Here is a 16,992-nt window from a genome sequence, read left to right on the forward strand (position 1 = left end):
TCTGTGGTGCAAACGCAGAGGCTCTTGCAAAGGTGTGGAAAGGGCACCTGTCGAACGAACCGCCTTTCTGCCAGTTTAGCGGATGTTGGTAACATTTGTTCTTCCAGAGGAGTGCTACTCTGCGCAAGAGGCGGGTGTCGATGCTGATGCACCTGGAGATCTCTGAGCCACGGGCACGACCAGGACCTGGGCAGAGGGCTGTGGTGCGCTCCCCTGAACCCATCTCACATCTGTCTTGCTCGCAATGGACCCCGGAACAGACCCCATCATCCTCTCGGACGTCCGCTTGTGCGGCTACCTGCGTAAGCAGAAGTCGCACCGCCGCCGCTACTTTGTGCTGCGTGGCGCGAGCGAGCGAGGGCCGGCCCGCCTCGAGTACTATGAGAACGAGAAGAAGTTCCGCACGGGGGGCCTGGGCTGCCGCCCCAAGAGGACCTTCCCGCTCGCCAGCACCCTCAACGTCAACAAGCGCACAGACGCCCGCTACAGGCACCTCGTCGTCCTGTACGGGCGCGACGGCACCTTTGGCGTGGCAGCCGAGAGCGCCGAGCAGCAGCAGGCATGGTACACGGCCCTGGTGGAGCTGCGCTGCACAGGTGACTGGAAGGGCGGGGCGGAGGGAGGCCTGCGCGCGGACACCTCGGGGGTGAGCTGGGCCACCCTCCCCCGGGCGGTGCCTGCCAGAGGGGGTGGCCTGCAAGCCCCATCATGGCCAGCCAGCATGCCTTTTGGCTGGGCGTGATGGGAGTTACAGTCCCACCCATCTGGCAGGCGCCTGTGATGCGAGACGGCCTGATAGCAGGAGGTCTGACCAGGTCTCTGCCCGGCCCACAGTTTTCTCTGGCTGGCATTTCCCCAGTGCTCCCCGCAGGGACGGGTCATCCCCCATCCCCTGCTACTGGATTCTTTGGAGCAGCAGTGCCAAAAAGCTGAACTGAGCTTTCTGCAAGCAAGGCATGTACTTTGCTACTGAGCTATCCCCCCGCCCCGAGGGGTGGAGGGTGGGGGGACAGCCGCCCCGGGCACAGCTTATGCATGTGGCGTGCACTCAGGGCCTTTCACACCCAAGGCGAGAGTTGTGCATCCCCCACCCACCTCTGCCAAATCAAGAAGCCAGGCTCGCTGTTCCGACCGGGGGCCAGCCCTGCCGTGAGGCCAGGTGAGGAGACCTGCCCCGGATCAGCAGCACATCCTGGAATACTGCACAAGGGCAGCAAGAGGCCCATCGTCATCTTACTGCCGGAAGGCGGGGACTGTTGCTGGGACGCTCTGGCTTGCGCGGTCCGATTCCTCGGGGCGCCTCTGCTCACAGCCCCTCCGGAGCCACGCGTGTCCCTCCCCGTCTGAGAGTTGCGCTCCCAGTGGCTGGTTTCCGCTGTCTGTGCTTCTGCCATTCCATGCCTGTCAGGGTGTGTCAGCTAGTGGAGAATTGGGGAGGGGGGCTGTAGTTCAGTGAGGAATGCCCCTGCTTTGCTTGCGGAAAGTCCCGGGCTCCGTCCGTGCCATCTGCAGGTGCGGCTGGGGAAAACCCCTGCCTGGAAGCCCCTGCTGCTGCCCGTCCGTGTTGGCGGTGCTGGGTGAGATGGAGCAAGGGTTTGAATGGGTAGAGTGTCTGGCTAAAATGGGCTTTGGGTGGATCTCGGTTTCCATGGTTTAAATAGGCAGCTGGTGGGACGTGAGCTCCCTAGTCAGGAGAGTCCGGAGAAGGCATTGTCCCACTTTCCACGACCTGGTGCCCCCCAGCTGACTACAACTCCCAGCACCCCCAGCCAGCCTGGGAGCCACATGCCTGGCAGTTCTTGGGGCCTCTACCTCTGGCTACTCCGAAGCAGTTTGACAGGGCCCGGGGGTCTCCAGCCCCCTTCCAGGGTGGCCCCGCCTCCCCTTCCGCTCCCAGCGCCCTCCGCCCGTGATCGGTCCCATGCCCGGCCTCGGGGGGCCGTTCTGGGCCTGCCTGCAGGTGCGGCTAGAAAGCCCTCCCGGCGGCTCCATCCGGAACGCCCGTTAAGCACTCAGGCAGGGTTCTCATCTCACCCTCTGTTCACAACCCCGGAGGTGATGGAGGGGGGCTGACCTCTGTGCTTGCCCACTGGCCACCCCCCGAAGCTTCACAGCTGGCTTCAGGGAGGTGGGGGGGCAGAATTGTTTGAGGTCTTCAGGCCCCACGTTCTTGGCCCCAGCACCATGTTTTTTGCCCCACCTTGGCACACACCAGCCTTCCTGAACCTGGTGCCCTCCAGCTGAGTTGGCCTACAACGCCCAGCCAGCACAGCCATGGGCCATGCTGGCTGGGGCTGATGGGAGTTGTAGTCCAACCCACACAGAGGGCACCAGCTTGGAGAAGCCTGGCATGTAGGATAAGTAACTATATTCAGCTGGGGGAAAACACTGCATAATTACGGGCACTGATAGCCAGCTCTCTGGCATCATTTCTGGGGCACTAAGAATTGTGAAGCTCCTCCAGCAATGTTTTAGGCAACCAGGTAAGGTGATTTTTCTGGCCCTGTTATCCCCCTCTGTTAAATACTAGAAACACACTGAATGACTCCTGCTGTCCTGGAAATCCTTCTCTAGGCTAAATGGACCCAGTTAATTTTTTAAAATCAATTTTTTTATTATCCAGGGAGGATACACTATCGAAAGAGGAAGAAGGTTTAAAACAAAAAGTGCAAAGGCTTCTGTGCTCGAATCAATGTTGCTTGTTTGTTATCTTTTATTTATTTAACACATAAAAGCACCTTGAGGGTGCCTTACAATAAAGCTTACAAATTCTTAGCGTAAATTTTTAAAAACAGAACAATAAACAGCATTCAGTAACAAACAGCATTAGAATAAATACAAACCAGCAGCAGAAAACCAAGACTGCCATTTCCCCACCCCGCCTCACTCACAGCTATGGCTGCCATGTTCCGAAGTCATGGTGTGCCTGTGCCCTTACTATGAGCACGTGCAGCATGGTAGCTTCAGGGTTGGCTTCCTAGCAGCAGTGAGTGCTGGCACTCGGTCAGGCAGGCAGCCATACTGCCCCCTGCCCCGATTTCCCTGAACGAGTCCGCCTTGTTCTGACCGGTGGCCTCCCCGGGCCCATGAAAGCCGCACACGCATCCCTTGGCTTCCACCCTGGCTTCCCTTCCCTTGGCTCCTCTGGAGGCCAGACTCCCCTGCACGGCCAGGCTAATTGACCACACTCCCTCCCCGCGTTGCTTATAGCTCTCCCTCAAATACGCTCAGTTCCTTGGTGGGAAATCTGGGCCCAGGAGACGGCGGCTTCCTTCTACTTCGCAAGGATCAGGGTGCCCTGCCCAGTGGCAGCTGCCAGTCAGCTGGTCGGGATGGCTTTGACCCAAGGTGGGGAGGATCAGGCCCTTGTTAGGGCTCCCTTAATGAAGCCGGGCTGCTGCTGAGTCAGGTGCAGGCTTTGGAGGCCCGAGCTCAGGAGCGGCCCTGCAGCTCTTGAGCAATTTCCCTGCTCCTCGCCTTTTCCTCCCAGGTTACGTTTCAGCCCAGGGCAAGGGGCCCTGGAGCAAAATGCAGCCGCTTCTGGGTTGGAGCCGCTGCTCCCACAGGCCTCGGCTGGTCTGGCTTGTCAACATGGCTTGAGATTATGGGGGAGCAAAGGTTCCTCTGTGGACCTTTGGGCTAGATTGGAAGACTGTCGCATAGCCAACCGTAGCCTGGCACCGAGGCACATGCACGGCGGGGGGGGAGGGAGGGAAGGGAGCGAGGAGGAGCGAGGAGTCGTGTCGGCATTGCTTCCACGACAATCGGTGGAACCGGGTCAGAACGTCGGGTGCCAAACCTTGGCCTGTGGAGAGGAGCATGCTGCTGACCTTTGCTCCAGATGGAGCGGGGTTATGGCCTGAATGGGGGCTGAGCAGTTCTGAGTCTCTTCCCCCTGTGGCGCTCAGCTTGGTCCAGGCCCCATCTCGACACGCCTGCCAGCTGTAATTCCCACCACTGCCCCGATACCCGTTGCTGACGCACTCCCCAGTTCTGTGGCTTGCAATGCTAGTTGTACACTGTGTGTGCGTGCGTGCGTGCCCGCATAGCTGGCACGCACCCTTGGTACATTTTGTCCTTTTTCCTGGATCCTATTCCTGACCGGAGGGGGGGTGCGATTGGGTGAGAGCTGGGTCATATGGGCACTGGCACTCCTGGGTTCTCTTGGCTGGGGGTGGGGTGGGGATGTTTCGGCCTGGGGGGGGCAGAGATGAATTCTGACCCGGATCCCAGCCTTGGTCTCCCCCCCCACCCCCCATGAATGCTTCTGTGTGGTTGCGTGCCTGTCACCCACCCCTGCCTTGTTCCAGGAACTATTTAGCTTAAACATCTTCTGTCCCTCAAAGCCCGGAGTTAACCTCCAGGGAAAATCAGCCCGCTCAGGTCTCCACGGCAACCAGCCGCATCTCTCCCCTCTCCAGGTGATGCGGCTGGGCGTGTTGCAGGGCGCTGAGCTGTTTCTGGGTGCGCTCATCCTCCTGGCTTGCTCGGCCTTCCCCTCACCACCAGCACCGCTGTGGTTGCCATGCTCCCTTCCCAACATGCCTCCTGAATAAACCGGGCCCCTCGGGCGAGGCGGCGCCCTCCTCCTGGCCGGCGCGGGATCCAGCGAGCGGCGGGATGTGCCCGGCCTCGAGCGGGGGCTGCCCCCAGGCGCGGCTGTGCCCCAGCGCCTCACCTCGAGGCAGGGCTGCTGCAGCTCTCCTCGCGTGGGGCGGCCCTGGTGGCCACCCAGAAGCTTTGGCTTGTGGCCAGAGTCACAGGCAGCCTCCCGGGGCTGGGGGAGAGTGGGAGCCGCAGGGCAGCACGTCTGGCGCCCACCAGGCTGGGCTGTGCGAAAGGAATGCAGGCCGCCCGGGGCAGTGGGCGGAGCGGCCTCACTCCCTGCTCCAGGTGCATGGCAGGCAGGCGGAGGGCATCCTGGATCCCATCCCGTGGCGCGTGTGTGTGAGGGGGCCCTCCAGGCCCCACCATGTGCTTGTGTGCCAGGGGGCTCTTCATCTGGACATCTGTCCCCCTCCCTCAGCCCTGCCGGAGAGCTGGTGTAGCCTGGTGCCTGAGCTGCAAATCGGGGAGGCCCCGGGGTGAAGGTTGCCTGTGCCGTGGACTCCTGCCTCCTGCCGTGGCGCTCTCAGCCTCAGTCCTCCCCCAGTGCGTTATGGGGCGGTGATGATGGTCACTGCCAATGCTGGCCCGCCTGGCCCGGCTGTCAGGCTGCTAGTTGGGCGGGGTGGGCTGCGGAGCGCTCCGAGCACCCGAGGCCGTGTTTGCCCCGGGGAGCAGCTGTCCCGTGCCTGGAGGCCTCTCCTGCAGTCCGTGGGTGCATTCGCCTGGTGTGAGGCCAGGCCAGCCCCGCCCCGCAACGACCTGCCGAGGAACCCAGACCGAAGTGTGGGTCAGAAGCTGAGATCTCTCCGTTCCTGGTGGTCAGAGGTAAACTAGCCACCGTACTGCCATGAGATTAGGCTAAAGCGCCGTCCGCAGGCACCTGAGATGGCACAGTTGGACAGGTCCCTGCCCCAAAGAGCTTATGGTCTAAAATTCAGTACGGTGGAGACTGCAGAAGCTGGGGGATGGACAGGAGGAACAAAGTGCCATTATCCCAGTTGCACAGACCTGGGTTTAGTTACCCGGGGGCATGAGTAGGGCAGTGGGGGGGCGGCAAGGAAAGACAGCCCTCCCTCTCTAGCGTCCCACGAGGCCACCAGTCCTTGTGACACCCCCTGCCTTGTTCTCCTCCTCTTTTAGAAATGGCTGTCCCTTGTTCGCTTGCAGGCAGAGCCTCCCTGGATGGTGCCCCGGACGCCACTGTGGCCCCGGTCCCGGCTTTCAAGGAGGTCTGGCAGGTGAGCCTCCGCCCCAGGGGCTTGGGCCACACCAGGAACCTGGCCGGCCTCTACCTGTTGTGCCTGACCAAGAAGACCATCAACTTCGTGAGGCTGAACGTGGACGCGGACGCCGTGGTCTTGCAGCTGCTCAGCGTCCGCCGCTGTGGCCACTCAGAGAACTACTTCTTCATGGAGGTGGGCCGCTCGGCCACCACGGGGCCCGGGGAGCTGTGGATGCAGGTGGAGGACCTGGTGGTGGCGCAGAACATGCACGAGACCATCCTGGAGGCCATGAAGGCCCTGAGCGGGGAGCTCCGGGTCCGCAGCAAGAGCCAGTCGCTGGCCTCCATGCCCATCTCGGTGCCCCCCCGCCGGCCACCCCCCAGCCATCTGCCTGCCAGCCAGGGGGTGTTCCCCTGGAGGCCCCAGGGCCCGGAGGGGGTGCCCCCCCCGAGCCACCGCCCCGGAGGCTCCGGGCGGAAGGCCTCCCCGGGGCCCAGCAAGCCGGGCTCCCTGAGCGACTTCAGCATCATCTCCTCCGATGAGGGGGGCTCCAGCCCGGGGGAGTCGCAGCCACCCAGCACTCCGGACCCGCCGAGCTACCTGCTGGTGGAGGGCGAGCTGGACTACATCATGATGGGCCGGCGGACGTCCCCCGACGGGCCCTGCCTGGCCCCGCGGGCAACTGGGCCGGCAGCCCCTGAGGGGGCGACCCCGCTGGCGCAGGACACGGGCACGCCCAGCCAGCCGCGTTGGGCGCTGGCGCCCGGGGTGGTCTCTGCCAGCTACCCCGAGGGGCTCAACCTTCATGGCGCATATCCTGGCTACGTGGCCATGCTGCCCGGCGTGGCCATGGGTGCCGAGGACCGGGACTACGTCCCCATGATCCCCGGCAGCATCTCGCCTCCCCGGGAAAGCGGGGGCTACATGCTCATGTCCCCTAGCAGGAGCTGCTCTCCGGACGGGCCAGGCCAGTGGGCCTCGGGCAGTGGCGGGGAGGCCAAATCTTTGGGCAGCGACTACATGGACATGTCCCCCGCCAGCCGGTCGGCCTCCAGCAGCCCCCCCGAGGACTGCCCCCGGCTGGCCCTCCCTGGCGGGGCCCCGTTCTCCTCCCTGCCGTGCGCCTGCAAGCACCCCCCCCGCCTGCTGCCTCGCTCCTTCAGCCCGGGTCGGCGCTCCCGCTCCTCCTCTGCCAGCTCGGAGAGCCTGGAGGAGCCCGTCGGGGTCCCCCGTTGCCCGCTTGGTCTGCTCGTGGGCCTGCCCAGAGCTGCGCCGCCCGCCACCCCCAGGAGCCCTGGGGAGCACGTGAGCATTGAGTGCCGCTCCAGAGCCGCCGACTACGCCAACGTGGGACGCCGCACTGCACCGGCGGAATGCCGTGGGACAGCCGTGCCTGGCGCTGGTGCCGACAGGGCGCCAGCTGCCTGGCTTGTGTGGGCGCACCCTCCGGGGAGGCGGCGCCACTGCTCGGAGACATTCGCCGAGGCGGAGGGGGGCGTGGTGCTGCCCAGCGAGGCCCAGGCGGAGACAGGCTTGAACTACATCGATCTCGACCTGGCGAAGGAGGCCCGCCCCAAGATGGCCCCCACCCTGCGCCCACCGGCTGCTCCTGCCCAGGCGGGGCTGCCCCACGCCTATGCCAGCATCGACTTCCATCACTTAGGGGAGCTCCGTGGGTGCAAGGCCAACTCCAAGGGAGCAGGTGAGGAGGCCCGGGCCGGAGGGGTTGTGTAGTACTTGCTGGGGGCATTTGGAAAGAGGGTATCTGGTTGGTGGGAGCTCTTGGAGTCAGCCTTCCCCAACCCGCCGGCCTCCAGGTGTGTGGGACTGCAGCTCCCTTTGTCCGCAGCCAGCACGCCTGTTGGGGATGAGGGGAGTTGCAGTCCCACCCATCTGGAGGCCAGCGGGTTGGGGAAGGCCGAGTGGAGGCTTTGGAGGCACAGAAGTCAGGCTGCCTGGCTCATATTTTGGCCGCCGACTCACTCCATGCAAGCCGCTCTTCCTGCCTCAGTCGCTCGGTCTGTCATATTGGGCACGACGGCCACCTGCTCTTGCTGCGGAGCCTTACAGACTCGGAGAAGCACTTTGAACGTTCTGTCGGGCTGCATAACGGCTTTTGCAATGGGCTGCAGCCTCTCCCTTTGCCTGGGGCTTGGGTTCGAGGTAGGCTGAAGCCCGTGTTCAGAGCCTTGCCCATGGCTGTGGTGGAGTCTGCTCTGGGACCCTCCCCAGGGCTCCATCCGTACTGCTGCTCTGTAAGCCTGTGGCGGAGGGGGCTGGGATTCCCCCCCCCACGATCCCAGTGGTCTGAGCCTCCTGCTTTGGGTCTCCACCGACATGCTCCCCCCGCCAGGCCCGCCTGTTTGCAGGCAGAGAGGCCCAGCACCCTCTAGCTGCTCTGTCCCCAGCGGCAAACACCAGCTCTTCACAGAATATTTATGAGGTGCTATTAAGTCTCTTCCCAGCCCAGGGTGTGAAGGCAGGTGGGGGCCGGGGGGAGATAGTGCAATGCCAGTCCCGGATTGGACATGCTGCGTTGGAGCCAGGGTTAGAATCATAGAATAGTAGGGTTGGAAGGGGCCTACAAGGCCATCGAGTCCAACCCCCTGCTCAATGCAGGATCCAAGTCAGAGCATCCCTGGCAGATGGCTGTCCAGCCTCGTCTTGAACACCTCCAGTGTGGGAGAGCCCACCGCCTCCCTAGGGAATGGGTTCCTGCAGCACTACAGCTTGGCAGCCTCTGGGAACGGCGAGGCTGCATCGGAGACAGAACGCTGGTCTGCCTGGGCCTTGGTTGGTGCTTAGGGTGGCCTCTTTGATGGAGGACTGTCCTCTACTCCAAGGCCTGCCAGAGGATCATTCTCTGTTTGAAGGGCTGCCTGGTCCAAACCGGGATCAACAATAACGAACCATCAGAACCGCTGCCTCTCTGCCAGGGCCGCCCAAGACATTTTGCTGCCTGAGGCAGAGCAGCACCTCACCCTCTCACCAAGTCAAGGTGCGCCGTATCCGGAGCCAGCCACGTTGTCCTGGTGCATGAGGCAGCAAATCCCATGAGCCCCTCTTCCCCACCCCTGGCAGGAGAAATACAGTAAAAGCACGGGAAACAACAAAGCATTTGCCGCCCTTCCAGGACGCCCCAAATCTGCCTGAGCCCACTGCCTCAGCGAGCGCCTGAGCAGGCGGGCGTGCAGGTCGCCCGGTCACAGCCTTCCACGGTGCACGGATGTGTGCTGTATTTCCAGTTAAATTATGATGACTTTGGAGTTTGCGTCTATACGAAAGAATTGGCATAGGCACGCCGCACGCAAATCAGTCCCCTTTCTGTGGCAGTTCACAGGCGGCCGGCCGCCCAGTGGGTGGCGTTGCTGCCGAGGTCCACTTCAGTGGCGCCTGTAAGCCTAGCAGGTCACTCAAAGAAAAGGGTCCTTAATTCGCAGAGTACTTAGTATGTATTTGTTACATCTCTGATCCGCCAATAACTAATCCTGCACCGAGTCTCCAGGACAGAGTGGGAGAGGCCAAGCCGCTCCCAGAGGCGTTCGGTGGAAGACCGAGCCCCTTCTGTTCCTCACCCCTCGCCGCACCTGATCGTGGCCCCAGGGAGGCTAGCGGCTTGCGCTGAGTGTAAAGCGGGGAGAGCTGCCTTCCCTTAATCGGCCAGCTTCTGTCAGGGGAGCATTTGCAGCCTTCTTAGTTGATACAGGTCTCTTCATCAGGCGTGGCTGGCAAGACACAGACGACCTTGACTGCGGTTGCTGCTCTTGCTGGTTTTGTGCACAGAAGCGGCACTGGAACCGGGGGGTGCCTGGAAAAATATTGGCCAGCCAGGCCCCGCAAGTTTGGCCCTCAGATTAGACAGGCGCTCAGCAGTGCTGAGCAGTGGTGAAACGAAGCCGCCTCTTGTGGGGGACTGACGTTTGCTCTCCTGGCCGCAGACAGCCGGCCCGAGGAGCAAAGGTCCGATGAGGGGCTGCTCGGGGAGGGGTGGAGCAAAAGCAGGAGTGACCAAGGCTTCTGAGTTTAGGAGAAAAGTTTAGGAGAGGCAGCTGAAGGGGACAGGATGGAGGTGTTTAAAGCTGCATGGTGTGAGAAGAATGGCAGGGGAAGTCTTCCCCCCTCTCTCGTAGTACTGGGGGCGGGGGTCAGCCCATGAAATACATTAATTTCTTACATTTATATCTTGCCTTTTCCTCCAGCGAGCCCCAGGTGGTGTACATGGCCCTCCTCCCTCTCCATTTTATCCTCACAACAACCCTGTGAGGTAGGTTAGGCCACTTGCTTACATTGAACCACATTTGCCATTTGGCTGCCCATTCCCCCAGTTTGGAGAGATCCTTTTGGAGCTCCTCACAATCCCTTTTTGTTTTAACCACCCTAAAAAATCGGGTGTCATCGGCAAACTCGGAATGTTACTCAGCTGACTTTAAAAGGGAATTAGACAAATGAATGCAAGAGGTGTAGTGGGTGGTCTCTGAAGGGTTGCCTGTCAAGATGGTGATATGCTAGCCCAGGTTCAGGGCAGCCTCCCCAGCGATGAATTTGAAGTGCGGACTCTTGTGGTGGCATCCCCATAGCAGTCCCCCCAGGAGAGTACAACCTGCAGGCAGCTGTGTGGATAGATCTCTATACATGTGTTTGTGTACATGCGCTGCCACCCCCAACACGCAGCAGTGCGTAGCTCAATTCCCAGTTTATTGGGCTCCCCTGCCAGTCATCACGGAGTGAGCTGGCAAAGGGCAGTGTGGTGGTATGTGGACTTTGGCTGGAGAGAGCGAAGGTTGCCCAAGAAAGGTCAAAAGAGGGACACACCATGTCCCCAAACAGTGTAAGGCCACCAGCTCAAGCAGCTTCTTTTTCCAGCACCGCTGAGAAACATTTTTTCTCAAAGTCAAGAAACCAGTTCTAGCGGTGCTTATCTCGACCAGGAGAGACCTTTAGCAAAGTGACGGGGTCTTAACTCCTGGTTCAAGACCAAGCCTGCCCCCCACCCCCAAATACTTTGCATTACAACAGGGGAGTTCCCAACTATATACTTTTGCTGAGAAACCCCCCCCCCCCCACTACTGTGAGGATGGCAGCTGAGCTCAGCGGGAACAGGGTAGCGGTGGGGGGGGGTCAGCATCTGTGCTGCCCTGGCCCCACTGCCCCACAGAGCCTCCCCCAAATGCCAGCTGCTAGGGAACAGGGCAGGGCTGTCTGCTTCCTGCCCTGCAGTGTGGGCTTCTCAGAAGCGCCTGGTCGGGCCGCAGGCGGAAGGAGAATGGTGCCAGTCTAGATGCTCTGACCGGGACCCCTGCACTGAGCAGGGGGCTGGACGCGATGGCCTTGCAGGCCCCTCCCAGCCCCGCTGTTCCATGATTCCGTTGCCCTGTGGTCTGATCTAGCCTGGTACAGAGGGAGCCTCTTGGCTCCGGTGCGGGAGCTGAGCCAGCCCCTCCTCGATCTCCCCCAGCTCTTCCTGCCCCTTCGAAGCCCCCCTCGTGCTCCCCCGCCTTCGCCGGCCCCCTTCCAGCCTTGAAAGCTGCCGCCTGCTAGGAGAGCCAGTCTCCATCCTTGGGGGGCAGAGGGGAGTTTGCCTGCAGGGCTGCGCCGGTCCTGTGGCCTCAGCTTTCTCCACCGGTGGCCACGGGGGTGGGAGCGAACTGCCCACTCAGGGCTGCATAGCTGAATGCGGCACACTTCCAAAGGGCAACCCAAGGGGAAAGGGCTCTGCTGAAGAACTGCTGTGCATCCCCCCCCATCTCTCTTGCCCCCAGTACCCTGAGCTGGGGGCAGAAGAGGAAGAGGAACGAAATGTGGCACTGCTGGGACCCCCAGCTTCCAAATCCCCACCTGGCCCTATTACTTCTCTCTCCCTCTCTCTCTCTCTCCCCTACCCCCCCCCCCCGCTTCTCGGACAGTTGAAGCTGCCCTGAGATCCTCGCGCTCCTCCGCCTGCTCCTAAGTCTGTCTCCCCCCTCTTCCTTTCCTCTGCCCCATCTGTCTCTCTCGCCCATGCCTCCCTGTTGAGGACACACCACGGGCGCAGAGCAGCTCTCCGCCACCGCTGCTCCTCCCCTTCTCTCCGCTTTCGCCCTGCAAGCCACCGCCTCCCTCGGGCCTCTTTGCCCCCTTGAACTTGGTTCCATTTTCGTGGGCTTGGGATAATGGGGTGCCTGTTTAGCCCCCGTCCGTTCTTTTTAGTTGAACTGGCCACAGTGTATATCTATTTTAAAATACTGGGATGTTCCCAAGCCCTCGACCCAAGCTATAATTTTCATGCCAGGGAGGGCCTCTGCTCCTGTGGTCCCTGTGGCATTTTCCTTTCCAGAATTACTCTTTGAACTTGGCTGCTTCGGGGGTTTAACTCGAGATGTTATTCTTCGGGCAAAACTCTCTCTTTGTCGTGTGCCTGCCATCAGTGGGCCGGGTCTGGATTCTGCACTTGGGATAGACATCCCCACGCTGGCGTTCGCTGAGCAGGGTTTGCGGGAGTTTGCCAACATTCTGGAGAGCTTTTTTTCTTCTTTCCTAATGCGAAGAGAAAACTCCCTGGAAAAGACCCTGATGCTGGGAAAGCCTGAAGGCAAAAGGAGAAGGGGACGGCAGAGGATGAGATGGCTAGATAGCATCACCGATGCAATGAATATGGACTTGAGCACGCTCCGGGAGAGAGCGCAGGACAGGAAGGCCTGGCGTGCTGTGGTCCATGGGGTCACGAAGAGTCGGACACGGCTGAACAACTGAACAATAGGACTCTCCTAGGACTTTGTCCTGCTGGAGGGAAACCTTCCCCAACCTGGTGCCCTCCAGGTGTGCTGGATGACAACTTCTTATGCTGGCTGGGAGTTTATGGGAGTTGTAGTCCAATATGTGTGAAGTGGCAATGGAGTTCCTCTGAGCATGTGGAAAATGCTTTGCCTACAACATCGTGTAGCTCAGCTCCCCCCTCCTCTCCAGCCGATCCATGCTGTTGCCCAATTGTGGCCCCCGTAATGACACTTAATTGGGGGCAGCTTATTGTGTGTGTGCATGTGGGGCGGATACATTGGGGTGCCCTGTGCTGTGGGGCCAGGCTCGCTCTTTCTTCAGTCCCACGGGCGGGGGGGAAGGGCCTCTTTTCCATGTCGATAGCTTATAAATCTAAACTGAGCCTCTTCTGTGTGTGGTTAAACTATGGAATTTGCTACCATGACATAGTGACAGCCACCGCTCTGGATGGCTTTAAAAGGGGGTTGGACAAATTCCTGGAGGAAAAGGCTATCAGTGGTTACTAGTCCTGATGGCTCTGTGCTACCTCCGGTACCAGAGGCAGTGAGCCTGTGTACACCCGGGAGCATGGGCAGGAGGCTGCTGTTGTGCTCCTGCCCTGCTTGTGCCTTTCTCGCAGGCAGCTGGTTGGCCACTGTGTGAACAGAATGCTGGACTAGAGGGACCCTGGCCTGATCCAGCAACAGGGCTCTTCTTCTGTTCTTTTCTTATGTTCAAATCCCCACTCAGCCATGGCCATCACTGATCAATTTCACTCTCTCCATCAGCCTAGCCTACCCCAAAGGGTTGTTATGAGGATGGGTGTGTGTGTGCACGTGTGTGTGAATCATTGTATACTACCCCAGTTCCTTGTTGTGCACCCTTCCCCCCACCCCAAATCACCTCCCTTCTGCCCCAAGTCTTGGGTTTGGCACAGGTGTGCTGGACAGTCGTGGGTCCCTCTGGCTACCCTGGCCCCCTGGAGTTCCAGTCTCCCATCATCCATCAACACTTCTTCTGTTCTTTGGGGGGGGCGAGGGGGTGTCTTAATGGTGCCTCTTTTGGTGCTGCATTCCAGCCATTGGCATGGGGAGAAAACAATTTGGGCTGGGTTGAGGGCAGGGGGAGTTCTCAGCAAGCCCCTATTTCAGTGGGGGGCTTGTCTGGAACTTTCCCCCATAGGCCCTAAGCCTGTTCCTAAAGGATCCTCTCCTTTCTCAGCGGTGTCTGGGCCGTCACTCTGACCCAGAACTAGGGATGGCAGAACCAACATTTTTTGAGCTTGCCAGAATTCTCAAATGTGCAGTTTCAAGCACATTTCGCCAAGCTCCTGTTCTTATTTTTGATCTATTTGAGGGCTTGTTTGAGCAGGGAAAGTGCACATTTCAAGTAGGAAAAATGTACACGCTTCCTCCCATTGACTAAAGTGTAAAAATGAGCATCTTTGGAAAATTCACATTTTTAAAAAAGTGCATTTTTTTTAACGTGGTTACAATTTTCATGAATTTTCAAACATTTCTTTTAAAAAAAACTGCATGTAAACATGACATTTTCAGATAATTTTAAAAGAGGCGGTAATTAGACCACTCCTGAAAAAGCCTAACCTGGACCCGGAGGATGTTAACAATTATAGGCCAGTGGCCAACATCCCCTTCCTGGGCAAGATGCTTGAGTGGGTGGTTGTAGGACAGCTCCAGGCACTCTTGAATGAAACGGATTATCTAGATCCATTTCAATCGGGCTTCAGGCCTGGTTTTGGAACGGAAACTGCCTTGGTCGCCCTGTGGGATGACCTCTGCCGGGAGAGGGACGGGGAGTGCGACCCTGTTGATTCTCCTGGACCTCTCAGCGGCTTTCGAGACCATCGACCATGGCATCCTTCTGGATAGGTTGTCTGGGTTGGGAGTTGGAGGCGCTGCACTACAGTGGTTCCGCTCCTACTTGGATGGCCGATTCCAGAAGGTGGTGCTGGGGGATTATTGCTCTGTGCCATGGCAATTGTGCCATGGGGTTCCACAGGGCTCTATTTTATCCCCCATGCTGTTTAACATCTACATGAAACCGCTGGGGGAGGGTATCCGGAGGTGTGGGCTGAGGTGCCATCAATATGGGGATGACACCCAGCTCTACCTCTCTTTCTCATCAAAACCAGGTGAGGCAGTGGCTGTTCTGAACCAGTGCCTGGGCATGGTAATGGACTGGATGAGGGCCAATAAACGGAAACTCAATCCAGACAAGACGGAGGTACTGTTAGTGGGTGGTTCGTCTGCCCGGCTAGGTGATATTCAACCTGTTCTGGAGGGGGTGCACTCCCCCTAAAGGATCAGGTTCGTAGTTTGGGGGTGCTCTTGGATCCAGAACTGTCACTTGAGGCACAGGTGAACTCAGTGGCACGGAGCACTTTTGATCAGCTTAGGCTGGTATACCAACTGTGCCCTTATCTGGACAGAGATAGCCTAGCTACAGTTATCCATGCTCTGATAACTTCTCGTCTGGATTACTGCAATGCGTTATACGTGGGGCTGCCTTTGAAAATGGTCTGGAAACTTCAGCTGGCCCAAAATAGGGCAGCAAGATTGTTAACAGGGGCTGGCCTGCGAGCTCATATTACGCCAGTACTTTTCCAGCTGCACTGGCTGCCAGTCCATTTCCGGGCCAGATTCAAAGTGCTGGTGTTAACATTCAAAGCCCTTAACGGCTTGGGGCCAGGTTACCTGAAGGATCGCCTCCTCCCATATGTGCCTGCCCGGACCTTAAGATCATCCTCAGCAGGCCTTCTCCATGAGCCCCTGCCAGAGGAAGTGAGGCGGGTGGCTACTAGGAGGAGGGCTTTTTCTGCTGTGGCACCCCGGCTCTGGAATGAGCTCCCTAGTGAGGTTTGCCTGGCACCTACATTGTATTCCTTTTGGTGCCAGGTGAAGACCTTTTTATTTTCCCAGGCATTTTAGCATTTTAGCTTTCTAAATTTTTATCTTTGCTGTTTTAAATCTGTATTTTAAACTCCTGCACTGCTGCTAGGTTTTACTGTGGTTGTATTGTTATATTGTGGTTTTAATGTTCTATATATTTTAAATCGTTTTATTATGTGCTGTTCGGTTATAATTTCTGTGAACCGCCCAGAGAGCTTCGGCTATTGGGAGGTATAGAAATAAATAAATAAATAAATAAATAAATAAAATGATTTGTGAACATAAAATTAATTCTCTTACATCCCTACCCAGAACTGACCCTCTTTTTTTTCCTCGCTTTGGTTTCAGACTCCTGACTCTGCCAAGAGGAACCATCTTGTAATAACGCGAATCGGACTCTATTTCTTTTTTGCACTGTAGCAACTTTGCTTTCCCCTGACTTCATCTGTCCATCCATTGCAGTGTGTTGATGCCAAGTGCCGGGGGGCGGGGGGGCGCTCTCCCCCACCCCATCAGAAGACTCTAACACTGTTCCTGCCTGACCCACACCAAAGATTTCTGTTGCTTGCAGCAGGGGGAGCTCTGTCTGTGGTCCTCTGCAAGGGCCTTTGTGCCTTTGGCTATGTAACTGGACGGGGAGGGGGTGAATGAGGGAGATAAACCATGGAACTGTAACTGAAGTCTTTAAGGAAAAATTAGGACCCAAGTTTTGCTGCTCAGGGCACCAGTTTTTAAAAGACATGTGACCTTCTTACGTGCATCTTGTCCTGCTATCTGTCTCATTCCTCCCACTCCCCACTTCACACACCCGACTGACTCAGGTGCCTGAGTTCATCCTCTTGACGACCACGTAGTTGCCCCCTCCAAGGTAAAACTGTCACCCCCTTCTCCACCCCCACCCCCTAGGTAGCAGTTTGCCCAGGGAGCCCTAGATAACTGCTCTGGAAGGAGACTGGAGTTGTGCATATTTTGGGGTCTGCTGAAATGCCCCCCCCCCGCTAGAAATTCTTTCTGTCCTGTGCTAGCTGTTGGGAATGAACTGAATTTGCATCTCTGATATTTGAAAATAAAGACGTTTTAAGCATGGGAAAAGATGTTTTGTCCTGCACTTGACTGAAAAGTTGCAGCAGCCTTTCCTGCCCCAAAGCCATGATGGCTGGGGATGATGGGAGCTGCAGTTCAACCCTTCCAGAGGACACCAGGCTGGGGGTGATGGGAACTCCCTCCATGGCTGCGCCACCTCTTCAGGGCAGCCTGCTCCTCTTGTGCCCTTCCTCCTGCCTGGGCGCCGAGCACCAGGCTGAGTCTGAACTGGAGCGGGGCCTCTGCCTCCCCTCCGTGGGCCAGTGCGATCCCCTTTCAAAGCCAGCGGAGCGAGTCCGCGTCCCCCCGCGGGGGCTTTGCTCCTCTGCTGGGGTGGTCCGCGGACGCGTGTGCTCCGCATGCACACGTTCTCCCAAGTGCGCGGTGCGCTGGCCGCGCTCCTGCGGTTGCCGCTGGCCCCTCTGGAAGCACGGGGC

At 58.8% G+C, this 16,992-nt stretch overlaps 1 protein-coding gene across 4 annotated transcripts; it reads left to right on the forward strand.

Moving 5' to 3' along the window:
- Positions 1-145: 145 nt before the first annotated feature.
- On the forward strand, positions 146-16,560 carry LOC146343210 (insulin receptor substrate 1-like). Of its 4 annotated transcripts, none has more exons than XM_084806870.1 (3): positions 146-596; positions 5,749-7,533; positions 15,821-16,560. In XM_084806870.1, the coding sequence occupies exons 1-3, from the start codon at positions 245-247 to the stop codon at positions 15,826-15,828; spliced, it is 2,145 nt and encodes a 714-aa protein (XP_084662996.1). In that variant the 5' UTR covers positions 146-244; the 3' UTR covers positions 15,829-16,560. The 4 variants fall into 4 exon arrangements, with proteins under 4 accessions (XP_084662996.1, XP_084662998.1, XP_084662995.1 ...); XM_084806872.1 differs by having other exon boundaries at positions 5,776-7,533; XM_084806869.1 differs by lacking the exon at positions 15,821-16,560 and having other exon boundaries at positions 5,749-7,640.
- The last annotated feature ends 432 nt before the right edge of the window (positions 16,561-16,992 follow it).

The sequence above is a fragment of the Heloderma suspectum genome, chromosome 6 (genome assembly GCF_057233095.1).
Source record: "Heloderma suspectum isolate Gila_16-S chromosome 6, 16-S_ref, whole genome shotgun sequence".
In the NCBI taxonomy this organism is placed as follows: domain Eukaryota; kingdom Metazoa; phylum Chordata; class Lepidosauria; order Squamata; family Helodermatidae; genus Heloderma; species Heloderma suspectum.

Bases quoted from the DNA above. Each gene is read 5' to 3' on its own strand.
- LOC146343210 (XM_084806869.1), top strand. From the start codon at position 245: ATGGACCCCGGAACAGACCCCATCATCCTCTCGGACGTCCGCTTGTGC. The intron at 597-5,748 runs GTGACTGGAAGG...CTCCTCTTTTAG, and splicing joins GGTGGAGCTGCGCTGCACAG to AAATGGCTGTCCCTTGTTCG.